Source organism: Psittacula echo (assembly GCF_963264785.1).
Source record: "Psittacula echo genome assembly, chromosome: 2".
Lineage (NCBI taxonomy): Eukaryota > Metazoa > Chordata > Aves > Psittaciformes > Psittacidae > Psittacula > Psittacula echo.
The window spans coordinates 128101882-128125529 of NC_137737.1; the positions used below are offsets into that span (position 1 = coordinate 128101882).

Below are 23648 nucleotides of genomic sequence, written 5' to 3' on the forward strand. Positions count from 1 at the left end.
GCAATGCCTGTTCTGCTGTACATCATGGGTGCGTGTGGAGGCTTGTTGCAATCTATGCCAGGAATGTGTTGCCCTGGTATGGCAGGAATGTATGGAAGCCATCCGCTGTGATGTAAATGTCTTTCAATTATCTTCTCTTTGCAGAATGTCATTTTTAGTGCCAGCTCCTGTGAAATGCTGCTGGTATTCTTCTGCCTTCACTGTTTCCATGGTAGCCGATCCCATCATTTCGTGACTTTTTCATCAGTGGCCTAAGCAAAATCTAGAACTGTCAGAGTTAAAATGGAAGGCAGTTTACAGTATTTTTGAAGACTGGGTGGTATTACATGATAAAAGTACTTTGCATCTAAAAATGGGTAAGTAATTAAGCACCATTACCTTAAATTATGATACTGTTTGAGGTATTCTGTGAAACATGTCCTGAGTACAGTAAAATTGCAATGTTAAATACAGTTAATGACACTGTTCCAGAAGCACAGAATGTAATGGTTTAATTAATCCAGAGTTACGGCAGCCTGATTTTAACTGACTCTCCCCTGCGCCTTCCTTAAAAGCATTCCCAGTTCAAGCATTTCAGCTGTGTGCCCTTGGAATCAGACCTGGATTTCGATTCTGACTGAAATCCCAGAATCAGAACCCGTAGCTCCAAAGGCTGATCCAAACCCCAGACGTAAATGCTTTCAATGCTTGGCATATTTTTAAGCCAGATTCAACATTTTCATAGGCTTCAGTTTTCAGCGTAATCTCTGATTTTTCTTATGCTTGTCCCATTGCTCTCCCTGCAAAAGTCTTTTAACAGTATCTGTGAGGTGTTGAGGAGCTGGAAAATTTTTGAACTTAGGTTTTTAAGTGTAGACTAAGAACCTTATAAGACTAAGAACTTTATAAATGTAGGTGGTTATTCTCACAGACCTGGTCAAGATCTGTCTTTTGTGGTCTCACACAGTGTCCCTGCCAAGCTGCGAAACACAATTTGGAAATTTGAGAAAGACTCCTCTCTCTGATTTAGGTAGTGATCTCAAAGGAATTCAGGTACTGTAATGGATTAACATGCACATTGTGAAAGGTAACACCTGGAATTCTGCTCACCTACATTCTGTATTTTCTTCCAATTTGGATAAATCGGCATAAAAAAAGCAGAGTTTAAAATCTATAGCTCAAAGCCTATAATTCACCCATCATTTATTGCTGTTTACTTAATTAACGTTGAAACCACTTATGAAAGTAAAACCAAGTCCTTGTCTAAATGTATATGTCTCAATTTCATTGAGCTGTCTGATTAATCAGTGTAAGACACGGAGGGTGACATATGAAAGCTCAGGTAAGTGAGCAAAACCCATTTTCCAACAGAGGATGCATTTTATTCCAGCTAACAATACGCATGTCTGTGTATCAAGTCCAGAAATCATCATACCACACTTTCCCTGTAAATCACAACCCTCAGCAGGACTCCTTGGTTTTGTGAGTTGAAAATCAGCTTTAGCCATGTGGCCAGTCTTCTTCACAATCTTGCTGTGGACATTTGTAGTGGAGTTCATAACCCAATATCTTTTTCTCCACGATGACAACATTACGTTGGTTTCTATGAATCCTGAAGAGTCATTAGAAATCTCTGTGTATAGTGTTTTCAGACATTTTCTTCTCTCTTTCATTCCCACCTACCATGTTTAAATTACTGTCCTGACACTGGAGACAGTGAGCATAGGATTGAAATCACAATACAGTTGCATAAACCAGCATCAATAGTATGCAGAAAACTGGACCAAATGAAAATTGTGACATGACCCATGCAGTTCAGTGTAGGACAAACTGCAAGAGAGATAGGTTCCGTAGCCACAGAGAGCTAAACTCGCTGCTCGAAAAGTGTGACCAACAGAAAAAATATGAGTTACTGGAGTAAGAGGCTGAAGCATGGGGACAAAGAGCTACGTGTGGGGAAAAGGAGAGTAAGTTGAACAGCCTTTGGAGTTGGGGGTGAGTGGGCAGTTAAGGATAATTAAAAAAATAGTGGGAGCACATTAAAAATACAACTAAACCCATTTCAAGGGTGATACAGAAAATCCTGTTATTTTCCATCACTGAAAAAAATTCAAAACCTCCCTCTTGGAGAAATGGCACCCGAGATACTGCCAGCTTGCACCTAAAATCTCCTACATAACCAATCCCAAGCAGTTGTGAAAAAGATTAGCTAAAACAAACACATATACTGACATGATGAAATTTAGATTATCAGGTTAAACCCCTCCATCTGTTCCCTGCCTTTCTTTTTTTTTTTCCTTTTTAGCAAACAAAAGCAAGAAACATGAGAGATTTTAACAAATTCTCTTACCAGCTTAATTTTTCCTATTGTGTTTTTCTTTTTGCTGAGGGATTTGTTCAGCTATTACAGTGATGGCCACAGATAAAATTTTTACTTCTTCCTCCTAGGCTAAAAACCATTGACATTACAAACAGTTTTTCTTAAAGATGCTGTGTATGTTAATTATATTTACCTCCTACAATGGTAGGAGGTGTAATGTCTCTTATTTTGCAGTTTCTGTGTCTAGTGGGAAAAAAATGGGATGGTTACTGTAGATGGCTCAGCTACTGCATGTTGGCATACACAGCGACTTAACCTAATTTCTATTTTTTCCTGTTTGTGTGAATATTAAAAGAGAGAACGAAAAGACTACTTCATTTGAAAGGCTTATTTAATTTTCCTTCTCTTCATTTGCTTTGTTTACTGAATTATATTTCCATAGAAGAATGGTACGTACAACTGTCTCTCCTGACTAAGTGGTTCAAATGAGCTATGAATAAAACCATTTAGATACCATTCACAACCATGTTTTATTAATAACAACTAAGAATGTTACTGTAGCGCAACAGGTAGTGAATTTTTGCAGGCTTTTATAATTGTACCCACATTTTTGTCAGACTCTTAGTATTGTGTAACTCTGTAATAACAGAGCTTTTGAAAGATATGTGTCATTAAAAGTTATGTAAATAACTATTTCAAGACTTTCAATCAAATGCTCATAGGGTTGTTTACTCCTTTTAAAGCCAGCACTCAGTTGTATTAATGATTTTTTAAATATGCCTATATTTGAAAGGCAAGTTGTAGTCATATGTCATGAAATTTCTGCTTTCAAACCAAACCTCTCCTTTCGGAAAGGAAATGCAAATGATTCCACATTCTTTGCATTCCTATTGTTTTTCAGATGGGAAGGCAAAGTAACGACTATACATACTAAGTAAAGACAAGACCAGATCTACCAAAAAGCAATGACGACAGATGATTTATTTCTTCAGCCTTTGGCACCTCAACATCGTTCATTTGCTGTTTTTCTGAAAGCTGTCATATTCCTCAGCTGATTATGAAAACTTTATTTTCTTCTATTTCTGGGCAAATCCTTTGCTTGTTGCTGTTGAGATTTATATATGTGTATTATCACATTCATAGAACTGAAGAAGTGTTTCATGTCAACTTCAGTTTCATTCTTGAACATACACAATATGGATCACAAAATGTCAGAGGAGAGCCATGTCCATGAACTTGGATAAGATTTTCTGGTATTATAGTTATTTCTGTTTATTTTTCTTGAGAATGTATTTTTCTGTACTTGAAGAGCCAACAATTTTCTTTAGAGAGTGGATTACTATGCAGAAAATATGCACTCTTAAAGTTAAGCTTCATGCTGGTAGAATTATTTTAAAGAATAAGACAGCAACAATTACTTCCTAAAAATATGTTTCCATTAAATAGGAACTACTAAAGAAAACTTGCTCTCCTTTTCAACTGAACATTAGGTCCTCAATACAGCTGGCTGTAATCTGAACTGAAATAAAATTCTCAGCTGATTTACTAGCTCAAGAAATGCAGTGGCTTTAAGTTGTAATGGTAAACTTTTTCTGTGTAGAATACTGGCTCACAAGCTTCATGTTTATTTTGAACCTATTAAGACCTTGAGAAGGAGGGAAATTTGAAAGCTCTTGATTCACTTACAGCTGTTAATGGACCACTCACTCACTGATTAAAACAAGATTGATCAAACCATCCCCTGCAGTGGGAATATAATATCAGATACTAAATTTATAAAGATAAGTCCTGTATCAGAAGATAAAAGAAGACACATAAGGAAACTTGATTTTCTTTTTTTTTTTTTTTTTTTTTACTTTTAGTTGTTTTCCACAATCATTTTGTTGAAACCAGTAATGCACAACAATTTCAAAGGGGCCAGGACTTCACCCATTTTCCTGCTTCATTCCTTGTTTATTGAATTTATTAGAAAAATTGTTTCCAGAGGGTGAACAAAGTAATTAATAAACAGGAAAAACTAGTCTGAAACTGCATTAATAACCAACTTATTTTTATTAGAGCAAATACAGTTGTGAAAACTGTACATTGTACATTTTGGGTCAAGAATTATAAATAGAGAAACTCATAGATAAAGAGTTCGTTCTTTGACAGCAAGAAACTTTAAATAGACAAAATGACATTATTAAGTACATTGGCAGGCTTCATTGTGCTGTCCAAAATGTAGTGTACAGTATAACAACCAATTATAAATAGCCTTTCATGTAAAATACAGCTGTGCACATTTTAGAAAAATACCAACAATTTGTTTGAGCTTTGTTTTAAAAAAGCTTATAAATCATACATATTTATAAACGGTACTAACATGCTTACTTAAATTTATAAACATTTTCATAAGCTTTGTTACTCATTATTTCCAGAGCATAAAGTATTTTAAATAAACATTTAATAATAATTAAATATGTCAGTTACAAAATTACCTCTCCATGTAAGGAGACAGGGGGTGATTTCACTGTTGGATGGAATATTTTGTCCATTATGTCAAGGCTTATGCAGTAACTTTTAAAATTTTGTTCTTAATTAAAAATGACTTTCCTAAATTTAAAACACAATTAAAACTTTTTTTTTTTTTTTTTAATAAATATACAAGTTTTATTTTCATTTGCTCTCTTTCTGCTTTCTTCTTTATCCACACTGGTCAAAACACAGGATTCTCAACATACTTCTGTAAAAAACACCACGGTGTTAATGTCCTGCTTGGAGCTGCTTTGCTGCACAATATTCAGTCCATATCTACGTTACTTTAATATGCTGCATCCAAAGATAGCTACTGTACTTTGTAAGAATGTTGCCCATTAAACCATGCAAACATGTAGGAAGTCTACAAACAGGTTCAAAAACTATACTGTATGAAAGATTTTCTAATAGATAAAATAAACCATAATACAAGCCCTTTGCTTTTTGCAACTTTAAATTAAAATATTTACTTGCCAAATGATCACACCACGTATTTTCAGTAAATAAGCATGCTTTTGATTAATATAGGGTACAACAATTACAGTATAATGGCACATAAAAAGAAACATAATCACATCATTTGAACAAAGGGCTGTGAAACTACTTAAGACAAACTTTCAAAATGAAAAATTTTGAGGCTTTTTTTAATGCTGAGGTAAAATTATACATGGACTTTAAAGATTTCAAAGGCATCAAATTGATACACAGTCACTTAACATTCCTAAATGCTCTACCTGAATGTATTCAACACAAATGTAGTATTTTAGAATTATGGTAGTTTATTATGAGCATTAGGTAGCTTAATTGTCATTGGCATGAATGTGTACTCAGACAAGGCTTCAGTTTAACCGCTGGCAAAATACCTCAGTGTTGAAACACCAGTTACCACAGCACCAGAATTAAAAAAACAAAACAAAACAAAACAAACAAAAAAAAAACAAAAACAAAAAAAAAAAAAAAAAAAAAGAAGAAGAAAAGGAGAAAAAAAACGAAGAGAGAAAGAAAAAAAAAAAAAAAAGAGAAAAATTGTCAACATGCAAACTCCATATCTCGTCCTTCTTGGCTTATTCTGATATTCCACCTCCTGTTTAGAGTGTGCTGATATCAACTTAAGATTCTTGTTCTAGTATGAAAAATTTAGCTTGCTATTGGCATAAGCAATTGAGCACTTTTATGAAGGTATCAACATCTTTATATTTTGAAGTCATGGCATATTAGTTACTAAACCATAAAGCAAAATGGCTCTTCAGGTTTAGGAAAATGAATTTAAGAATTTTATCTTCAGATTAGGAAAAGCTTTCATTTTCTGCTTCTGCTGCTAGGCAGAACTGGTAGCTTTCTCCAGGTTGTACTAGACATTATGTTATGGCTATACATCAAATTTCATAAACAACGAATGAACAAAATCATGCACAGGCAAAAGAAATTCAATCTCCCAGAACACTGCAGGAGATGTTAAAAGCAGCAGGTAATGGAATAAGACTGGTGACTGATGATGCTAACTATTTCTTCTAATGAGATAGGAGTGAACGCTGGAATCACTTCCACAGCAACAGAATCCTCTGACCACATTCCTCTGGCAGTCGTTTTCCCATCTCCCCACTAAAAACATCAGACGGTAAAATAGTAAGGCAGCTGTTAGCTTCCATCAACAAAAAGTGCAGCTCCGTACATTTCCAGTTTAGTCACACTCTGCTGGAACAGGTGGAGAAGCCAACGCACTTCACTGGCGGGGCTGCTTCAGCAGATTATTTTGTTTTCCAACATGGCTGCTTGCTTCAGCTTTCAGAGGACCCCAAAGCCACGAGCCATCAGCAGAGAAACTGAGCTGGGCCCCTGGCTGAATATTCCAAGTTTCATCTCTCTTGCGTCCCATCCCACTTCCAAGCCTCCTTCCCTGTGTCTGAGTGTGACAGGTGCCATTTAAAAGGCTGATGACACAACTGCAGAGAACTGTGGGCTAACACCACTAGTTGTCATGACTTCACTGAAGGGTCAAAACAGTTATATTATTAAATAACTATGTTGAATCACATTCAGGCACAGCTAAAATTAAACTAGGGAACATTAAAAGTATGCAAAAAATTTAATCTTTATCATTTTAGGTGGGGTGGATATGGTGATTTTATATGAAAACAAGACCTTTCTTACCTTTCCTAACTCCAATCAAGTTAGAAAATGGACAAAAAGAATGGCTAAACCAATATTCAACAGCATTACCAGGGCGATCATGACAGAGTTGGGGCCCTAAAAATGAGATAAAGATATCAGAATTAATGAAAAGTTTCACACGGTGCACAGCAATGAACATGACCTGACTTCATCATTTCCACCAGCTTTGTGCCTGCACTACATGATTATCTAAATATTAAAGATACAGACTCTGCTCTAAATCACAGCCATTACCCTTGGTATTGAGATGAGCTAAGTACCATATCCGTGAAAATTACCTGGATAAATACAGGTGTGAGTATAATATTACACTGTTCTTAATTACAGTGAGATTAAACCATCTGACAAATATGACTATGTAAACAAATGAAAACAAACCCATCCACACAAGAACAGTATCAGCTTAAAATTAAGAAAAACAAAGAACTTGAACTATTTTACGAAAGCCGGAGTGCTGCTCTTCATCCTTAATGTAGGTTCCTTCCTGAATTCCAACCGATTTCAAAACAGACATGACAATTGAAAAGAATACTCTTTTTTTGATAACCAAAGGGAAAAAAATATTACTTACCACATTGTGCCAACATACAGAATCACAGAATCACAGAATCCCAAGGGTTGGAAGGGACCTCAAAAGATCATCTAGTCCAACCCCCCTGCAAGAGCAGGGTAACCTAGAGTACATCACACAGGAACTTGTCCAGCTGGGCCTTGAATATCTCCAATGTAGGAGACTCCACAATCCCCTGGGCAACCTGTTCCAGTGCTCTGTCACTCTCACAGTAAAGAAGTTTTCCCTGATGTTCACATGGAACCTCCTATGCTCCAGTTTACACCCACTACCCCTTGTCCTATCACTGGACATCACTGAGAAAAGCCTAGCTCCATCATCCTGACACTCACCCTTTACATATTTGTAAACATTAATGAGGTCACCCCTCAGTCTCCTCCAAGCTAAAGAGATCCAGCTCCCTCAGCTTCCCCTCATAAGGGAGATGCTCCACTCCCTTAATCATCTTTGTGGCTCTGCGCTGGACTCTTTCAAGCAATTCCCTGTCCTTCTTGAACTGAGGGGCCCAGACCTAACAATGTTGCCATTACAGTTAAAAACCAATTTTACACCCGCAAAATTAAACTTGTTTTGATTTACTCTGACACCTTACAGACCTATACTGAAGAAATGAGAAGTCAAAATACTTCCTAGCTAGAGCTAAAATTGGTTAGAAAACTGTGAAGCCAGAGAACAAACTCTTTAACTCTTTTCAGCAATTTTGGGTGAATTTTTTTTAAGCATGGATGCAACTTGAAATAATGTCCTGAACAGATGGAGATTCTTAATTCTTCTGTTTTCCTCTTAATGTATTTGGTTTACTACAAAATATTTTCACAAAGATTTGTAGACACTTATATTTTAAGGTTGCACATTTGCTGTAACAGAAAAACTCAGACATTACTTTCCTAAATCACAAAAAAGCCAACCAAAAAATCTCTGCAAAAACCAGTCTTCTGAGCTACATAAGTCTCACTGGCTTGTGTAAGAAGGTACATATTTCATTAGAAATGACATAATTTTTTTTCATTTTCCACATGAGGCGCACCTTGTAGAAGTTCATTATGCTTCACAATAACAGTAACGCTAGCTATAGAATTTCTGGAATGCTAAGGTTTAAGGACTTAGTATTACTTATTTGCTGCAGCAGTGTAACTGGGAAGCTACTGAATAGTGCTTCTGTCATTATTATATCACATGCTCTCATCCTGAACAGAGTCATTAAACATTTTCTACCAGAAAACACCTTTACACAGTAGTTAAAATGGTAAGCCAGATGTGGACTGCTAAGTTCTTCAGTAAGTCACAAAATACGTGTGAAGGACATGGAGCTGTTGGAGCAAGTCCAGACAAGGTCCATGAGGATAATAAGTGGGCTGGAGCACCTCCATTATGAAGACTGGCTGAGAAAATTTGGGCTGTTCAGCCTGAAGAAGAAAAGGCTGTGTGGAAACCTCCTAGCAGCCTTCCAGTATCTGAAGGGGGCCTATAAGGATGCTGGAGAGGGACTCTTCATCAGGGATGGTAGTGACAGGACAAGGGGTAATGAGTTTAAACTAAAACAGGGGAAGTTTAGGTTAGATATAAGGAAGAAGTTCTTTGCTGTGAGGGTGGTGAGGCACTGGAATAGGTTGCCCAAAGAAGTGGTAAATGCTCCTGGCAGTGTTCAAGGCCAGGCTGGACAGAGCCTTAGGCAACATGGTCTAGTATGAGGTGTCTCCACCCATGGCAGGGGGGTTGGAACTAGATGATCTTAAGGTCCTTTCCAACCTTAACCATTCTGTAACTCTAAGATTCTACGTTATGTCAAGTATTCCTTAAATCCCTGGGGAGTCTAAACCCAACCAGCACTTCTATCCATAATGGCACTAAAGTTGCCTTTGCACCCAATCTGAGGTATGTGTTTACATGTTGAGGAATTAGATGTTCAAGTTCCAATAATGATTGAGATTATCAGGATGCTAGTTAAATGTTGCCATAGGGGGATGGTATTGGCAGCAAGATTTGCATTTTGTTTAATGGCAGAATGTCTAAAATATTCACGAGGAAAATGAAGACTAGGTTTAAAGTCACCTTAGTCACAGGGATTTTCAATAACAAGTTAGTTATTCAAATCAGTGGTAAGTTTTACCCACTGGGTCACAGAACAGAAGTGGAACCATGTTTCTTCCTTCTTACTGGAAGTGAGCCACTATGTGCTAAAGAATAGGAGTGACAGAGAACAGACATAAAAGGAAAGTGTGACTCCAGATATAGTTACATTTCTGACTACAGCATTGTAAGCAGCCATGCTGTAATAGTGTGTAATTCAAGGTTAATTTCTTCTTTCTCTTTCTAGCATGGTCACAGTTGTGCTAGCTTGGATACTTCTATGCTTTTCTACTGTGAAGGAAATCCAAGTTCCCATCAGGATTCCCACCAAATGCATTTGGCAATTGTGAGATTTATGTATGAAAGCCCTATTGGAAGATTTTGGACAATAAAACATGTTTTACTTGAAACAGACACTTGGATAATCTTGCAGTTTTGCTGTCTTGGAATGTCAGTGTCAACACTCTTATAGTGAACCTTCCATTGAATGATGACTTCTTTTGCGAAAAATTCCTAGAATCTCATGCCAAACAACAGTACACATATGCTAATGTTACATATCTTTCTACAGGAAGTGCGATTACACTATTAATTTCCACTATCATTTGGATTCAGCATATTTCTCTCTGGTGCTGAGACACTGGCACAGGTTGCCCAAAGACGTTTTGAATTCTGGTGTTGAGACACTGGCACAGGTTGCCCAAAGACGTTTTGAATTCCCCATCCCTGGCAGCCTTCAAGGCCAGGTTGGACACAGCTTTGAGGAACCTGCTCTAGTGGAAGGTGTCCCTGGCCATGGCAGGGATGTTGGAACTAGGTGATCCTTAAATGTCCCTTCCAACCCAAACTGTTCTATGATTCTACCATTCTGATAGGGGCACCAGTGTTATCAAAATCAGGTCAATAGTTCCTTTATAGTTCAGGATCCCACCTAAAGATTTTACAGTCGTATTTTACAGTTGTACTGCACCAAGAATTGCACGGAACTGTGAAGGACATCATCGTCTAACACCATTAAAATTCTTAGGGATTTGACTGTCTAATTCTTTGCATATTTGAAAATAATATCTATGGAAATCAAGTTGATTTACTGCTACTGAAGGAAAATTTGGACCTCTGGGGACTTCACAGAATCTTGAAATATACCCTGAAACAGCATCCTGATAGCTTCACAACAGCTTTTGGCTGAACGGCAAGTCAGGACTGCAGCTCAAAAAGCAACCTGGTACCACTGGTGCCCCATCTTAGAGAATCAAGCTTCATGAAAGGGGAAAGGACTTCTTTATTGATGCATGTGTCATTCAGGATATGTATAACAATCTCATCACAATAGCATTAGATAAATCAGGCTAAAAACCCTGGGGACTATGGTCTGAATCAAGAAATCTCATCTACAAAGACAGAAGAAATTGACACCTTAAGAACTGAGTTGCTGATGATCAAAGCAAAACATTTTATCTGTTTATGATAATGAGTCTATGCTGCATACAAAGAAGCAAATCTCATCTCTTTTGGCCTGCTGTCAGCATTTTGCTTCCTTTTCTGATAACCGCAACTTTCAGCCCAAAGCAGAAATGAGCATTTAATGCTCTAAGACAAATACCACAAATAAGACTTTAGTGTCCTGCAAGAGCTTAAAATAGCAAAAGCCAAAATTAGTCTGAACAGTCCAAGAGTGACTAGAACAGGTGCACTAAAGTAGCCATAGTAGAAAAACTCCAGTCCTGCTTAAAAACTGCCCTTTCAGCTTTTAGTAAATCACACACTTATGTAGTTAAAAATATAACTATAGTTTTCATTTGGGAAGGGAAGAAAGTTATTTTCCTAAAATGTAGTGCCAGGAAGTATTAAGACTAGTCTTGTAATCCCATTGCATTAGGAATGTCCATTAAATATAGCATAAAGTTCTTGCTCAGAGGTTGTTTTTTTTTAGCAGACAAATACTGATCTATTTTTCTAACATCGTAGTAGTTATATCCCTTCCTTATCAAATGTTAAGTGAACAAAGAGATGAGAGTAAAGCACACCAGGTAATACTCAGCAAAAAGTAATGATTTTAAATAGAGGTAAAAACCATGATAAATACTCTGTGTGGCTTAAAAATCTCTATGAACAAAATTATAAAAATTACAGTATAGTAGAACACTTGTGGCTGGGCTTGGTCCTGACCTAGGGCAACACATGGATACATGTGAGGCAAATAAAATGTGTATTCACAAATGTATACTACAGTGGTATTTTCTACAATTCAATCCTACTTTTTACCCAAATCCAAGACAATCTAAAATGAACATATATTCAAGGTCGGACTGCAGCACACAAGTTGATACTGGAGTTACAGGCTGCTAATGAGCAATTTTAAACAGTACTGGTTTATAGTCAAGTGTGTCTGTGCAACTTCACACTGTGGTAGGTAAAAGCAAATTTGAAGGAACTTAATTAACAGTAGAACAAGGATGATTTACCTCTCATTTATTTAAGTAAATTGCCTGCAAACAGACAGCTGCTTTGCAGTAGCTGAAGAATGGTGACTTTGGCACCATGCTTTCTGCATGTTTTTACCTTGATAAAACTATGACTTTTATAAGCTCTGAAATTATTTTAAACTTTGATTTTTGAATGTTAGAAAAATATTCAAAAAAAGAAACATATTTATAGGTGTGGCATAAAAAGTATGTGCTGATATTTTCAGAGTACAATGCCAGAAATGGGGTATCTAGAGAATCAATACTGTTCCTATAACTAACTTACCACACAGATGATATTCAATGACATTCTTAAGGATGTAACAGATTCACAGAAAATATGAAACATGAACTGATTACAAAAAACAGCTGAGGCAGACTTTTCTGTAATTAAAGTTGTTTAAAGTTCTTAATCCAGATCAAAGTTTATGTTTCTTTCAGATGTGAGAAATGGTTCTGATTTAGATACATGGAAGGAAGAACTAAAACCTTACATTTTGTATCTATGTTCCTAATGCGTTATCGCTGTAAAACTTGGAAATTCACTTGTGTTAATGAAGAGCCTGGCCCACTGTAGGAGAGAATATGGTTCAAGACCATCTTAAGAACCTAAACGTATGCAAGTCCATGGGACCTGATGAAATCCATCCATGCATCCTGAAGGAGTTGGCAAATGAAGTTGCTAAGCCACTGGCCATCATATTTGAAAAATCGTGGCAGTCAGGTGAAGTTCCCGATGACTGGAAAAAGGGAAATATAACCCCCATTTTCAAGAAGGGGAAAATGGATGACCCAGGGAACTACAGACCAGCAGATTCTCCAGGAAGGCATGCTAAGGCACATGAAAAACAACAAGGTGGTTGGTGACAGCCAGCATGGCTTCACTGAGGGGAAATCCTGCCTAACCAATTTGGGGGCCTTCTATGATGGGGCTACGGAACTGAGGGACAGGGGCAGAGCAGCTGACGTCATCTACCTGGATTTGTTCAAAGCGCTTGACGCTGTCCCACATGACATCCTTGTCTCTAAATGGGAGAGACATCAATTTGATGGGTGGACCACTCAGTGGATAAAGAACTGGCTGGATGGCCACATGCAAAGAGTTGAGGTCAATGGCTCGATGTCTGGCTGGAGACCAGTAACAAGTGGTGTCCCTCAGGGATCGGTGTTGGGACCGGTCTTGTTCAACATCTTTGTTGGTGACATGGACAGTGGGATTGGGTGCGCCCTCAGCAAGTTTGCTGATAACACCAAGCTGTGTGGTTTGGTTGATACGCCGGAGGGAAGGGATGCCATCCAGAGGGACCTTGACACGCTTGTGAGGTGGGCTGATGCCAGCCTTATGAAGTTTAACCATGCCAAGTGCAAGGTCCTACACCTGGGTCGGAGCAATCCCAGGCACAGCTATAGGTTGGGCAGAGAAGAGATTCAGAGCAGCCCTGTGGAGGAGGACTTGGGGTGTGCGTCAATGAGAAAATGAACATAAGCCGGCTTCAGTGTGCGCTCGCAGCCCAGAAAGCCAACCGTATCCTGGGCTGCATCAAAAGCAGCGTGACCAGCAGGTTGAAGGAGGTGATCCTGCCCCTCTACTCTGCTCTCGTGAGACCTCACTTGGAGTATTGTGTGCAGTTCTGGTGTCCTCAACATAAAAAGGACATGGAACTGTTGGAACAAGTCCAGAGGAGGGCCACGAGGATGATCAAGGGGCTGGAGCACCTCCTGCATGAAGACAGGCTGAGAAAGTTGGGGCTGTTCAGCCTGGAAAAGAGAAGGCTGCGTGAAGACCTCATAGCAGCCTTCCAGTATCTGAAGGGGGCCTACAAGGATGCTGGAGAGGGATTCTTCATTAGGGACTGTAGTGATAGGACAAGGGGTAACGGGTTCAAATTTAAACAAGGAAAATTAAATTGGATATAAGGAGGAAGTTCTTTACTGTGATGTTGGTGAGGCACAGGAATGGGTTGCCCAAGGAAGTTGTGAATGCTCATTTCCTGGCGGTGTTCAAGGCCAGGTTGGACAGAGCCTTGGGTGGCATGGTTTAGTGTGAGGTGTCCCTGCCCATGGCAGGGGGGTTGGAACTTGATGATCTTAAGGTCATTTCCAGCCCTAACTAGCCTATGATTCTAAAAATTGCAGCACAATTTTATACAGCACTTTCAGATAATCTAATGAAAATGTTTGATAAATGTTATAGATTCATTTCGTGTTCCAAAACCATGTTTTCTCATTCGCTTTTAATGCAAGTGAGAGCTCTTTTCCCTTTATATTTCATAACAAATATAATTTTAGACTTTTATGAGGGATCTAAGAGAGATATAGTTTCAAACCCAGCAAAATAATTTGTCAGGATGACTATAAAGCTATTGCAGATACTGATTAAAACAAAATAATTTCGAAGTGCAGCCCTAGAATTCCGAATTCTCTCAATATTCAGAAATGTTTGGAATAAAGAGAAGAACGATAATCTGGGTTCTCCTCAGTAACCGTGCACCCTTAAGCTAGCCACTGTGTAACTCCAGCACACTACTGAGCTCAGTCAGGAGCACTGCAGAACAGGTACTGCTTTTCTGAAGCTGAAAGGTGATACTAAATATTAAAAAGAAAAGTCTCCAGACAATGCTAACAGTCATTCTGTACTAAGTCTCTCTCTCAGTCTACTAGGCCAGTAGGCTACTCCCTTCTGCTTCAATTTTACCTTTTACATATTTCAGCGTTTTAAAGAAATAAGCATGTAGGAAATTTATTCTATAAAGGCAAATTTATCGATATGGAAGACATATAGAAGACATCTTTGAAAAAACCACATACACCTACATATATCTTAAAATGACATTATATTAAAAATGAGTTCTTAAACTCTATTTTCCTTCCTTCCTTCCTGAAATGCTGATAATAATAATAATGCAATTAGGGTGCTCCAAATGTAGGAGAGGTACAGTTCCCAGATGACCTGCAATGACAGTAAACAATAACTAACGTACACTATCTCATCACTTTTCCACCTTTCCTGATAACAGGCTATAGGGTCATGGTCTTTAACCTGATTATTCAGGTCAATAAATTGCTGTTTAGGTGCCCCATTTTGTTTCTTAAGGTAAAGACTCCCTCAGTTCCAAACCATTATTTAGTTTGGATGGAATGTAGTAAAAATAGGGACTATTTCTAGCCACTTATTTTCACCTGAGCTGAATAAAAATTCCAATTCAGGCTAAAATTCTGTGCATGCTCGCTCAACATTTACAAGCCTGACAGCTTTGTGTTACCCTACATAGGAGTCATATCTGTGAGATTTGAAAGGTTAAAGGGCTGATATCAGCTGTAATACAGATTTGCAGATTACAAAACCACTGTGAACATCTACTTTGATCTGCACAAAACAGAATATAAGCTTCCTGCTGAATGAGAGGATATCATCTTGGCAAAATGCTCGTTACTGAACTACTCAGTAACTGCTCTAAAACCTCAGCATTGGAAAACTGATGCTACATTTAATTAATTTCATTAAAAGCAACTTAAAACGAGACTTTTATCAAAATCTGTCAAGCTTTTGGATCTTTTTATACAATTGCCTGATAGCTTGCGAAACTATTTTATAAGGTGTACTACAGAAAATGATTTAATGTGTCAGATTTTTCTGCCTTGAATCTTTCATTGCAAGATATGTTTTAATCATTCTTGCAGCTCCTTGTGGTTTGAGTTTTTTATTTATTTTTTTTTTCATTTTAAATCCCTGATTTACGGACACTGTATTTTATTCCAGAAGTGGCTGCACCAGTGCCAAAACCAGATAAAACAGACTCCTATGTACTCTTGCATAATCTTTCCTGTTGATAAATCTAAGGATTATATTAACATCTCCGAGCAACAGCAGCAGACTGGGAGCTCATGCTCAGTTGCCTCTCTTGCAACCTTTCCCAGTTCTGATCCTGCAAGGCCAGGTTCTATTAACTGTCTTTCAATATACAATCTTACATTTTGCTGTGCTGCACATGGATAATTATACTTGCATCTTTCTTAGCAGGTGATTTGGATCGGATTATATTGGTGTTCCACTGCCTTCATTATTTATCAGTTTCCTGATCTCTGTGTCTTCTGTAAACTTCCTGGGCAATACTTCTATGTCCTCTTCCATGTCATTAATAAGAATGTTAATAAAATAGAGCAGCAGAATTAATCCAAGAATGACCCCACCAGAATAATAGCACATTTCTGATGCTTTTCTAATTAGTTCTTGAGAATTATCAGCCAGTTTTTGAAAATTATTTTAATGTGACATTTAGCCTTTCCATTTCTCTGGCTTCCTTGTCAGAATAAGTTACTGTGCAAAAACAAATCAAGTGACCTTCTTGATTGAAGATATGATTCCTATGTCACACCTGAAGATGTCAAGCTTATTTGACATGATCTTTTACAATGCATGTTGGTTGGAAATTCTTATACATCTTTATTTCTAAAATTCTTTATTAATGAAGTCTGGTGTCAATTATTCAGCTGTTTTGCCTGAGACCAGTGCTTAGCTACCTGGATCTCATTAAATGGGTCATTCTGTTTATCCCATCAATAATGACACACTGTTTTTTTCTACTTAAGTACCAAAAAAAGAGTAAAAGAAGCAATGCTTATAAAAAAGAAACATTATTACAATTATCTAGACCTCCTCATTCTCTAAATGTTAACTTTAGGGTCTACAGATACCACTTTTCTGAGTTTCTCTTGTCCCAGACGTAATTTTATCATCATCAGAGATTCTGAATTTGATAACCTGGCTTTTCCTTCTAACATGGAATAGAAATGCTATTAGTCATCAATCATTTTCTGTATAACTATTGATAGTTCAGTTATTTTGAAATAATAATGAGATTCAGGTTCACACTGACTTGAATAAATAGTTTAAAATCTCCTCCATTTCCTGATGAAAAAGAAAGGAATACTTTTCACTTCACTGTAAAACACAAGCACTGTTACAAGTATGCATTTTAAAACAGTTTATATTTTGATGGAAATTGCCTATTTTTAGAGACTACAATCAACACAGGAAAGAAAATGAAAATGGGAGATTGTTTGGGCTGGGTCAGCATCCTGTCTCCAATAGTAGTCAAAAGTAGACCTCTGGAGAAGAGCATGAGTGCAATTCCCAGTACTACCCAATTATCCACTGAAGTACAACAAACATTGTTTTGAGAGATGAGGCCTACACATAAATATGTGTGTGTAAATATATATTTACAAATACATATTTTCATGCACAAAACCTGCACATACATATACATACATACTAATACATTTTTGTATTTATGGATGCAATAGGGATTTATGTTTCAAAAGTCTACCAGCATCCGGCTGTAAACTATCCCTTCCCAGTTTTCAAAAAGGATAATATAAAGGACTGGAGCAGTTGTTCCTCACTTTGGCCTGGTGCAGTGTGTTCTACCTAGCAAACTGTATCCAGATGAAGGTTTGACAGAAGTGAGCTTTGCCTGTCTTCAGTTTGCAAAACTCAGCAATAGGAGGTAAAAGTGTGGTGAAAGTGAAAGGTTTTTTGCAGTACTTACCGAGCTGTTTTCTACTTCTTTTTTCACTGCTGAATGTGACTCATTATTAGCTGGGTTCTTTGGCGTGGCAAATTCTGGTTTCTTAATTTTTGTGTCAGGTTTGTTTTCTTTGGCTTCTGGCTTACCCCCAGACCTAGCAGGACTTGGCTTCTGTGAGGGTGGTATCCGTGCAAGTGCTGACGGTGATGGGTTGACATATTCATCTTCTTCCCTGAGCTCCTGTGGAAGCCCTGTTGGATTCATTTTTACATAATAGCCATGGTAGTAGTCATGCAGCTCCCCATTCTCTGTACTGATGGGATTGTGACGGGCTGAAAACTTTGGCTGGTGTTTCACAGCTGCTTCTTCCTTCACTGGTGCTTTTGAATATAGAGGCTTGTTAATTGTGGGTGTTATATTCTCAGTGGCTAAAAGCTTTTTTTCTTGATTGAGTCTTGCCCCAGAAGCGGAGCTTTGCTTTTTCAGTTGTTTCAAAGGTGAAGGCTCAGCAGGAAGAGGAGGACTATGCCTCGGACTTGCTTCTGGGGTTCGAGGGGGTGTAGTACCTTTTCGATAGAAGTGAGGTGACTCTTTTGGGGAAGGTGGTTTTTCTTGAACTTTTTCTTCAGATTTTTCTTTCACCTCCATTCCTTCTTGAAATTTTTGTTTGATATAATCTGGGCCTGAAAAATAGTGTAATAGGAACATTATGACTAAAACAAAAATAAGACTTCAGAGTAAAACTACTGCAGTGGGATGTCAGACTGGACTGCCTTACTAAAATGCTGGTGGGGCGAGTGGTACCAAAAATTCACGGACATCCATTACTGATTTTCTCTAAATAGCTCAGTAACTGAAGTTACTGTACTTTTTGGTAATTGTTGGAACTACTTAATAATGTGGTTCAGTGTCTTTATGTCTTCAGCTTTGCAAAGAGTCATAAATTGTTCCTGAGTGAAGTCTGAGGGACTGAAGACTGACTTACCTTACATATCTTTCTTGTTCTGAAAGACATGTTTTGAGGTACATTTTGCTTAATTGCACTAACCTAACTTCTACCCTCATGATCATAGTATCTGTTTGACATGGGAGTAATTATCCATCAGAATGAAATTATTCTTCTTCCCATATGACCTACAGGAAATAGGGCCTGAATCACTTCTTTTCCCCTTTGTGCGCATGTTAGCTTGTATATAGATATATATGTGCCTTGAACTCTCACACACTGTCTTTGTTTTGTTAATCCAATCACTTACCATATGAAAACTCAGATTAACCACTCTACTCTGTAACACAATTCCTGCTTAGAAGCTAGGAAGGCAAATTCTCTCACATTTACTAGAGAAATACTACAGAGCAACCAGTAGGAAGAATATCCTGCCCCCAAGCCTCAGCTAAGCACCCATGAGCATATTTACCATTAGGACTCACTTATTAAAGTGCATTTCTGTGCAGCTGTTTACATAAAGACAAATTGGCTTAGATGCTTTGCTCCAGGTTTTTGTTGTCTGATTTAACAGTTCTATGCTTTAGACTTGAGCAAACACTGCTGAAACAAAATTGCTGTAAATCTGTCTGCATTGTGGCAGTCTTGCCTATTTTTCTTCCTAGAAGCCACATCCCAGGTTCCAGGATCAGGTCCCATGACAAGCTGGGATGCTCTGAGAACAAAGAACTGTAATGATCTTTCTGTATATTCAATAACAGCTTTTGCCAAATACATTGCAACTGTTTCTCTACTTCTATCTTTGCTACCACCACTACTTTCCTCTGATTTTTTGGATCTTCTGTAAGTGAGGCTTATCAGTGGTTTATGCCACAGAGATATTCAGTGCCCAGAGAAGAACGTCTGAACACTTTTTTCTGCTTTTGTGTTTAAAGGAGGCTCTAGCTGTGCTAGGCAGATACAGTGTTTTTACAGATGCCAGAAGCATATGCATCACTACACAGTGCTAAGAAGAGAGGAAGGAATAGCAACATGAAGTTTTTGGAAGTTACTGAGTCATCTGGTAAGTAAGCACTGATGAGAAAAAGAATTACTTGGCATACAACGTCTTTTGAGCAGGAAAATCACAACATTTTTTGGCATTTGAAAACCAGGGGTGGAAATAGGGAGCTGTTGAGAAAGAAGGCTAGACATAGACAAGCCAGGGTTTGTTCTCGAATAACTTTTGAGGAGGAAGCTTTGAAGAATTAAGCCTGCACAGAGAGGGAACTAGAGGCTTGGTTCTTATGGCTTTTTATAATGTTCCTGGTAAAAGGGAAAGGCAGCACAGCACAAATTGAAAGTTGCCATATATAAAGTTACAGTTACAATCACCAATCAGAAAATTCTCCATCATGTAGGGGATTTCCTTCTGTCTTGCTGGGGTGCATCTGTCTTGCTGGGGTGCATAAGGTCATGCCGAGGGTTTTAACATGCATGAACTTTGGTTTTCTTCTCTTTTCACAGGGGATATGATTAGGGGGTATAAAGAGAAAAGGACAGGTAGAAGAGCTCTGCCTAACCTTTAAGCCCAAGCTGTGGAGCTTCAAATTGCAATGCTTGTTTATTACGGATACATCCACATTCATATTAGCTTGCTCCTTATGATTGCGGTGCTGAAAGTATCCCAATTGGAATACCATATCTCTTCAGCCTTATAATACCTCTCAAATTGCACCTGTTCTGTTCCTCACCTATCTAGAAAATTCACACCCTGTGACAGCTCTCCACTGCCCAATGTATGTGAATATATGACTTTTACTAATATCTGATGGCATTTGATTAATTGAAGGCATTTTCATAAGGAATGTATCTGGGACTCAGAAGTGTCATCCCTCTCCACTGTTTCCTATGAAGGATGAAAAGGCTCCCAAGGCTGGCCTGAGGGAATCCTTCTCCTCCCAAGACCTCCAAACTGTGCTGGAATTTCTAAAATGAGAAGGGAGCTAGGTCTTGGCTGCCCATGACTCCACAAGAGACTGGTGGAGTGAAGAACAAAACACCAAACCAAAAATAAAATTTTTAACTGGAGCTTCCCAAAGAAGTTAAGTGTCAACAGGCTACCAATGCCATACTTTCACTGGGTATTTGGCAATATTTGATGCTAAGTGACACTGAGCCCCACCAGCGAAAACTGCAGCCATCTGCATCCATGTAAAGTCTGAGGGTGTCTGAACAGACATTGAGCAATTGCCTTAACATAACACAGAAGCCTTCCCTTCCACCCCCCAGTACATCACATATGGCTATTACAGATACATCTCTTGCCTGCAGTTTTGCCAGGCAGGTCTTTCCAATACTCAGATTCTTGGCTCTGCTGAATGAAGTTAGCTTTGGAGATTGTACAAGGACTCTTTTTACATCTGTTCACTGCATTCAGTACAATCAAATTATGCACCTGTCTGAACTACTGACTCCAAGCAGCAGGAACACAGTTTGGCTCCCTTCTGAGGACTAAGAATCCTTGTCAGAGCTTACCTTGTCATCTTCATTAAAATTATTGTCTACTAACACTACAGACATAGACAAGGGAATCCTCTTTTTTCAGCATAAGAACATTCTATAGCATGAGCTTAAAGGAACCAGGGCCAAGAGAATTTGGAAAGGGAGTCACTAACATCTGATCCTACAAGATTTCACAGCTGCCTGATCTTAATGAGGAAGAGAGTAGGATTTGTGGGTGAGAAGAAGGTAGGGTGGGATTATCTGGTCTAGGAAATAAACACAGAATTCTGTTCTTCAAGCAACCAGAAGATACATTTCTGGGCATGATATGTCTGAGTGCTTAAGAAAAATGTGGTCTGGAAGGCAGGACAAAGAAATGTTTTCTAACTAAGTAAAGATAAGCTTTCTGTGTGCTTTCTCATGGTGACATGCTGACCCTTCTACCATTGGTTCAAAACTGATGCACCTTGGCTGGCTGAAGGTCAGTTTTGGCTCACACAGCTGTTGTGATGCCAACAGCTGGATGACACCATTGAAGTGTGAGTTAGCCAGTATTGGGGAGAATAACCTCTGAAAGCCAAAGGACTGTGTGGACACGTGCATGTAGAGTCTCATACTGTCAGCTGGCCTGCTGGAAGAGTATTTCATTGATGGCTGTGGGGTGAGGGAAGCTTTGGTTTGGCTGCAGACACATGTATAGTTGTTCTAAATCTCACATTTCTCATGCAGATTTTGTGTAACATGTCCCTCCTCCTGGAAGGGCTCCAGTGAGTGATGTGAGAGTATGGCCAGCCCTGTAAATGAGAAGAGAAGGGTGCCCTTGTTCTGCCACAGCATTTATAGAGAAGAGACAGCCACATGCTCTCTCCCATGGCCCAGTGAGGTATATGTGTTGGCAGCATAAGGCTGTTTCAGGACTGCATCTCAAGCAGTGTCTGAAAATGTCATCCTTCAGGAACCTATAAATGCAGTCAGTGTTTCCCAAGAAGGCTAAGAAAAGGCTTTTTGCCTTATCAGTTCAGGATGAAATCTGAAACTTGAGAGGGTTTGTGGAACACATCTAGGATAGTGAGGAAAAAGGTATAGGTATATGTTTATATATTTGTGAGCTTCAGGTCATACCAATTCAATTCAGTCAGTGACAGATGCATTGGCCATGGCAGGGGGGTTGGAACTAGACGAACTTGAGGTCCTTTCCAATCCAAACCATTCTATGAATCCTTCTTAGAGGGAATGTTGTGAGAAACTCCACTAGGAGTGCACTAGAAACACCACTCTCTGGGAGCAGCAAAGGCTCTGGGAGAGTAGGTTTCTCTGAGCTAAGCTTAAGATACTATGCAACTCAGCTGAGAGCTTCTCATCATACTATGACAGAAGATGCTAACTCCATGTTAACTGGTTGGCTGCTGCACAAGAGATAAGGATCCTCCAATTTGTGAAAGCCCAGCACAAACTTTAAATCAGTTAAAAGTGATTTGGATAGAAGGTGCTGTAAGTAAATAATCTGTGCAAAAAAATGCTGATTTGGGAATTACCTGGCATTACCAATGAGACTATGACTAATTAGGTCATCATAACTTGAAAAACTATATTTAAAACCTAGAGGTTGATGTGTTCTTTACCATAAAGACCAATTTTGTTCTTCAGACATGTTCTATTTGTTTCTAAGAGAAAAATTAAAAATTTCACAAAACCATCTTCTTAATATATGGAAATAGCATTTAGGCTGTCAGTCTTTGCAATATTAAAATAAAAAAGACAGCTTCTCCTGAAGAAAAACATCCCCACTTCATCAATAACTTTATGAACATCCTATAATTTCTTCATGATTCTTCTTCCACTCATTTGTCCCCACAGCCCCACCATTCTTCCAATTCAAGAAAAACAAGCGTTTCCTATTACAATTTTACTGCAATGTCATTAATGCAGGCTCTGGAATACAGCATTTACAGAATATAATATTTAAAGTACTGTTGATGCTGAAATGATGTAATTAAATTTCATGGTATGTTAGAAATATTATTAAGTAAGCATGCACTTATTTCTGCTGTTTAAACCAGAGTGCAAGTTATTTGATGTAACCTAACTAGTGCTACATTAAGAGTTAACAAATAGTAAACATACAGTGCTATAAACAGCAACCCAGGTAACAAATCACAATATATTTTCATGATTACAAGAAAATTTATGTTGCACTAACAGGCAAGTTCCATCCCTGAAACAGACACTTCACTCCCTAATTTTGTTTATGCATATGATTTGTTAGCAGAAAGACTCACTTTTTACTGCAAGGTTTACCATATATGCGGTACTGACATGACATTATTACTTAATCAGGGCACTACAGTCTATATGCAAACCTTCCAAGATTAGAGGACTCTTTTTACCAAACTATTGAACACCTCTATTAAAAAGAGGGAATTCCTGCACTAAGAAGTTCCCAATCTGTAAGTACAATATAAAAGAGAGCAAAAAGGTTATACCAATAGCCTGTTTTATAGATGGGGGAGCTAAACCAAAGGGAAATAATGATCCAAAGCACATGCTTCATCTGACTAATCTCTCTGAATTCAGTGGTCAGTTATCAGTAAAGCAC

At 38.3% G+C, this 23648-nt stretch overlaps 1 protein-coding gene across 5 annotated transcripts in view; it reads right to left on the minus strand.

Moving 5' to 3' along the window:
* Window positions 1–3867: 3867 nt before the first annotated feature.
* The window catches only part of JPH1 (junctophilin 1), a 92651-nt gene continuing 72870 nt past the window's right edge, over window positions 3868–23648 (minus strand). Inside the window, exons 4-7 of one of the 5 annotated variants that reach the window (XR_013956302.1) lie at window positions 17644–18305; window positions 6965–7060; window positions 5548–6800; window positions 3868–5021 (exon numbers count right to left, since the gene is read on the minus strand). Coding sequence is in view for 4 of the 5 variants with exons in the window: in XM_080611648.1 (XP_080467774.1) it covers window positions 6980–7060; window positions 17644–18305 (743 nt within the window). In the remaining variant the exon portion in view is untranslated. Of the gene's footprint in view, window positions 6801–6964; window positions 7061–17643; window positions 18306–23648 lie in introns of all 5 variants that reach the window. The other 4 variants (XM_080611648.1, XM_080611647.1, XM_080611646.1 and 1 more) reach the window with 4 other exon arrangements.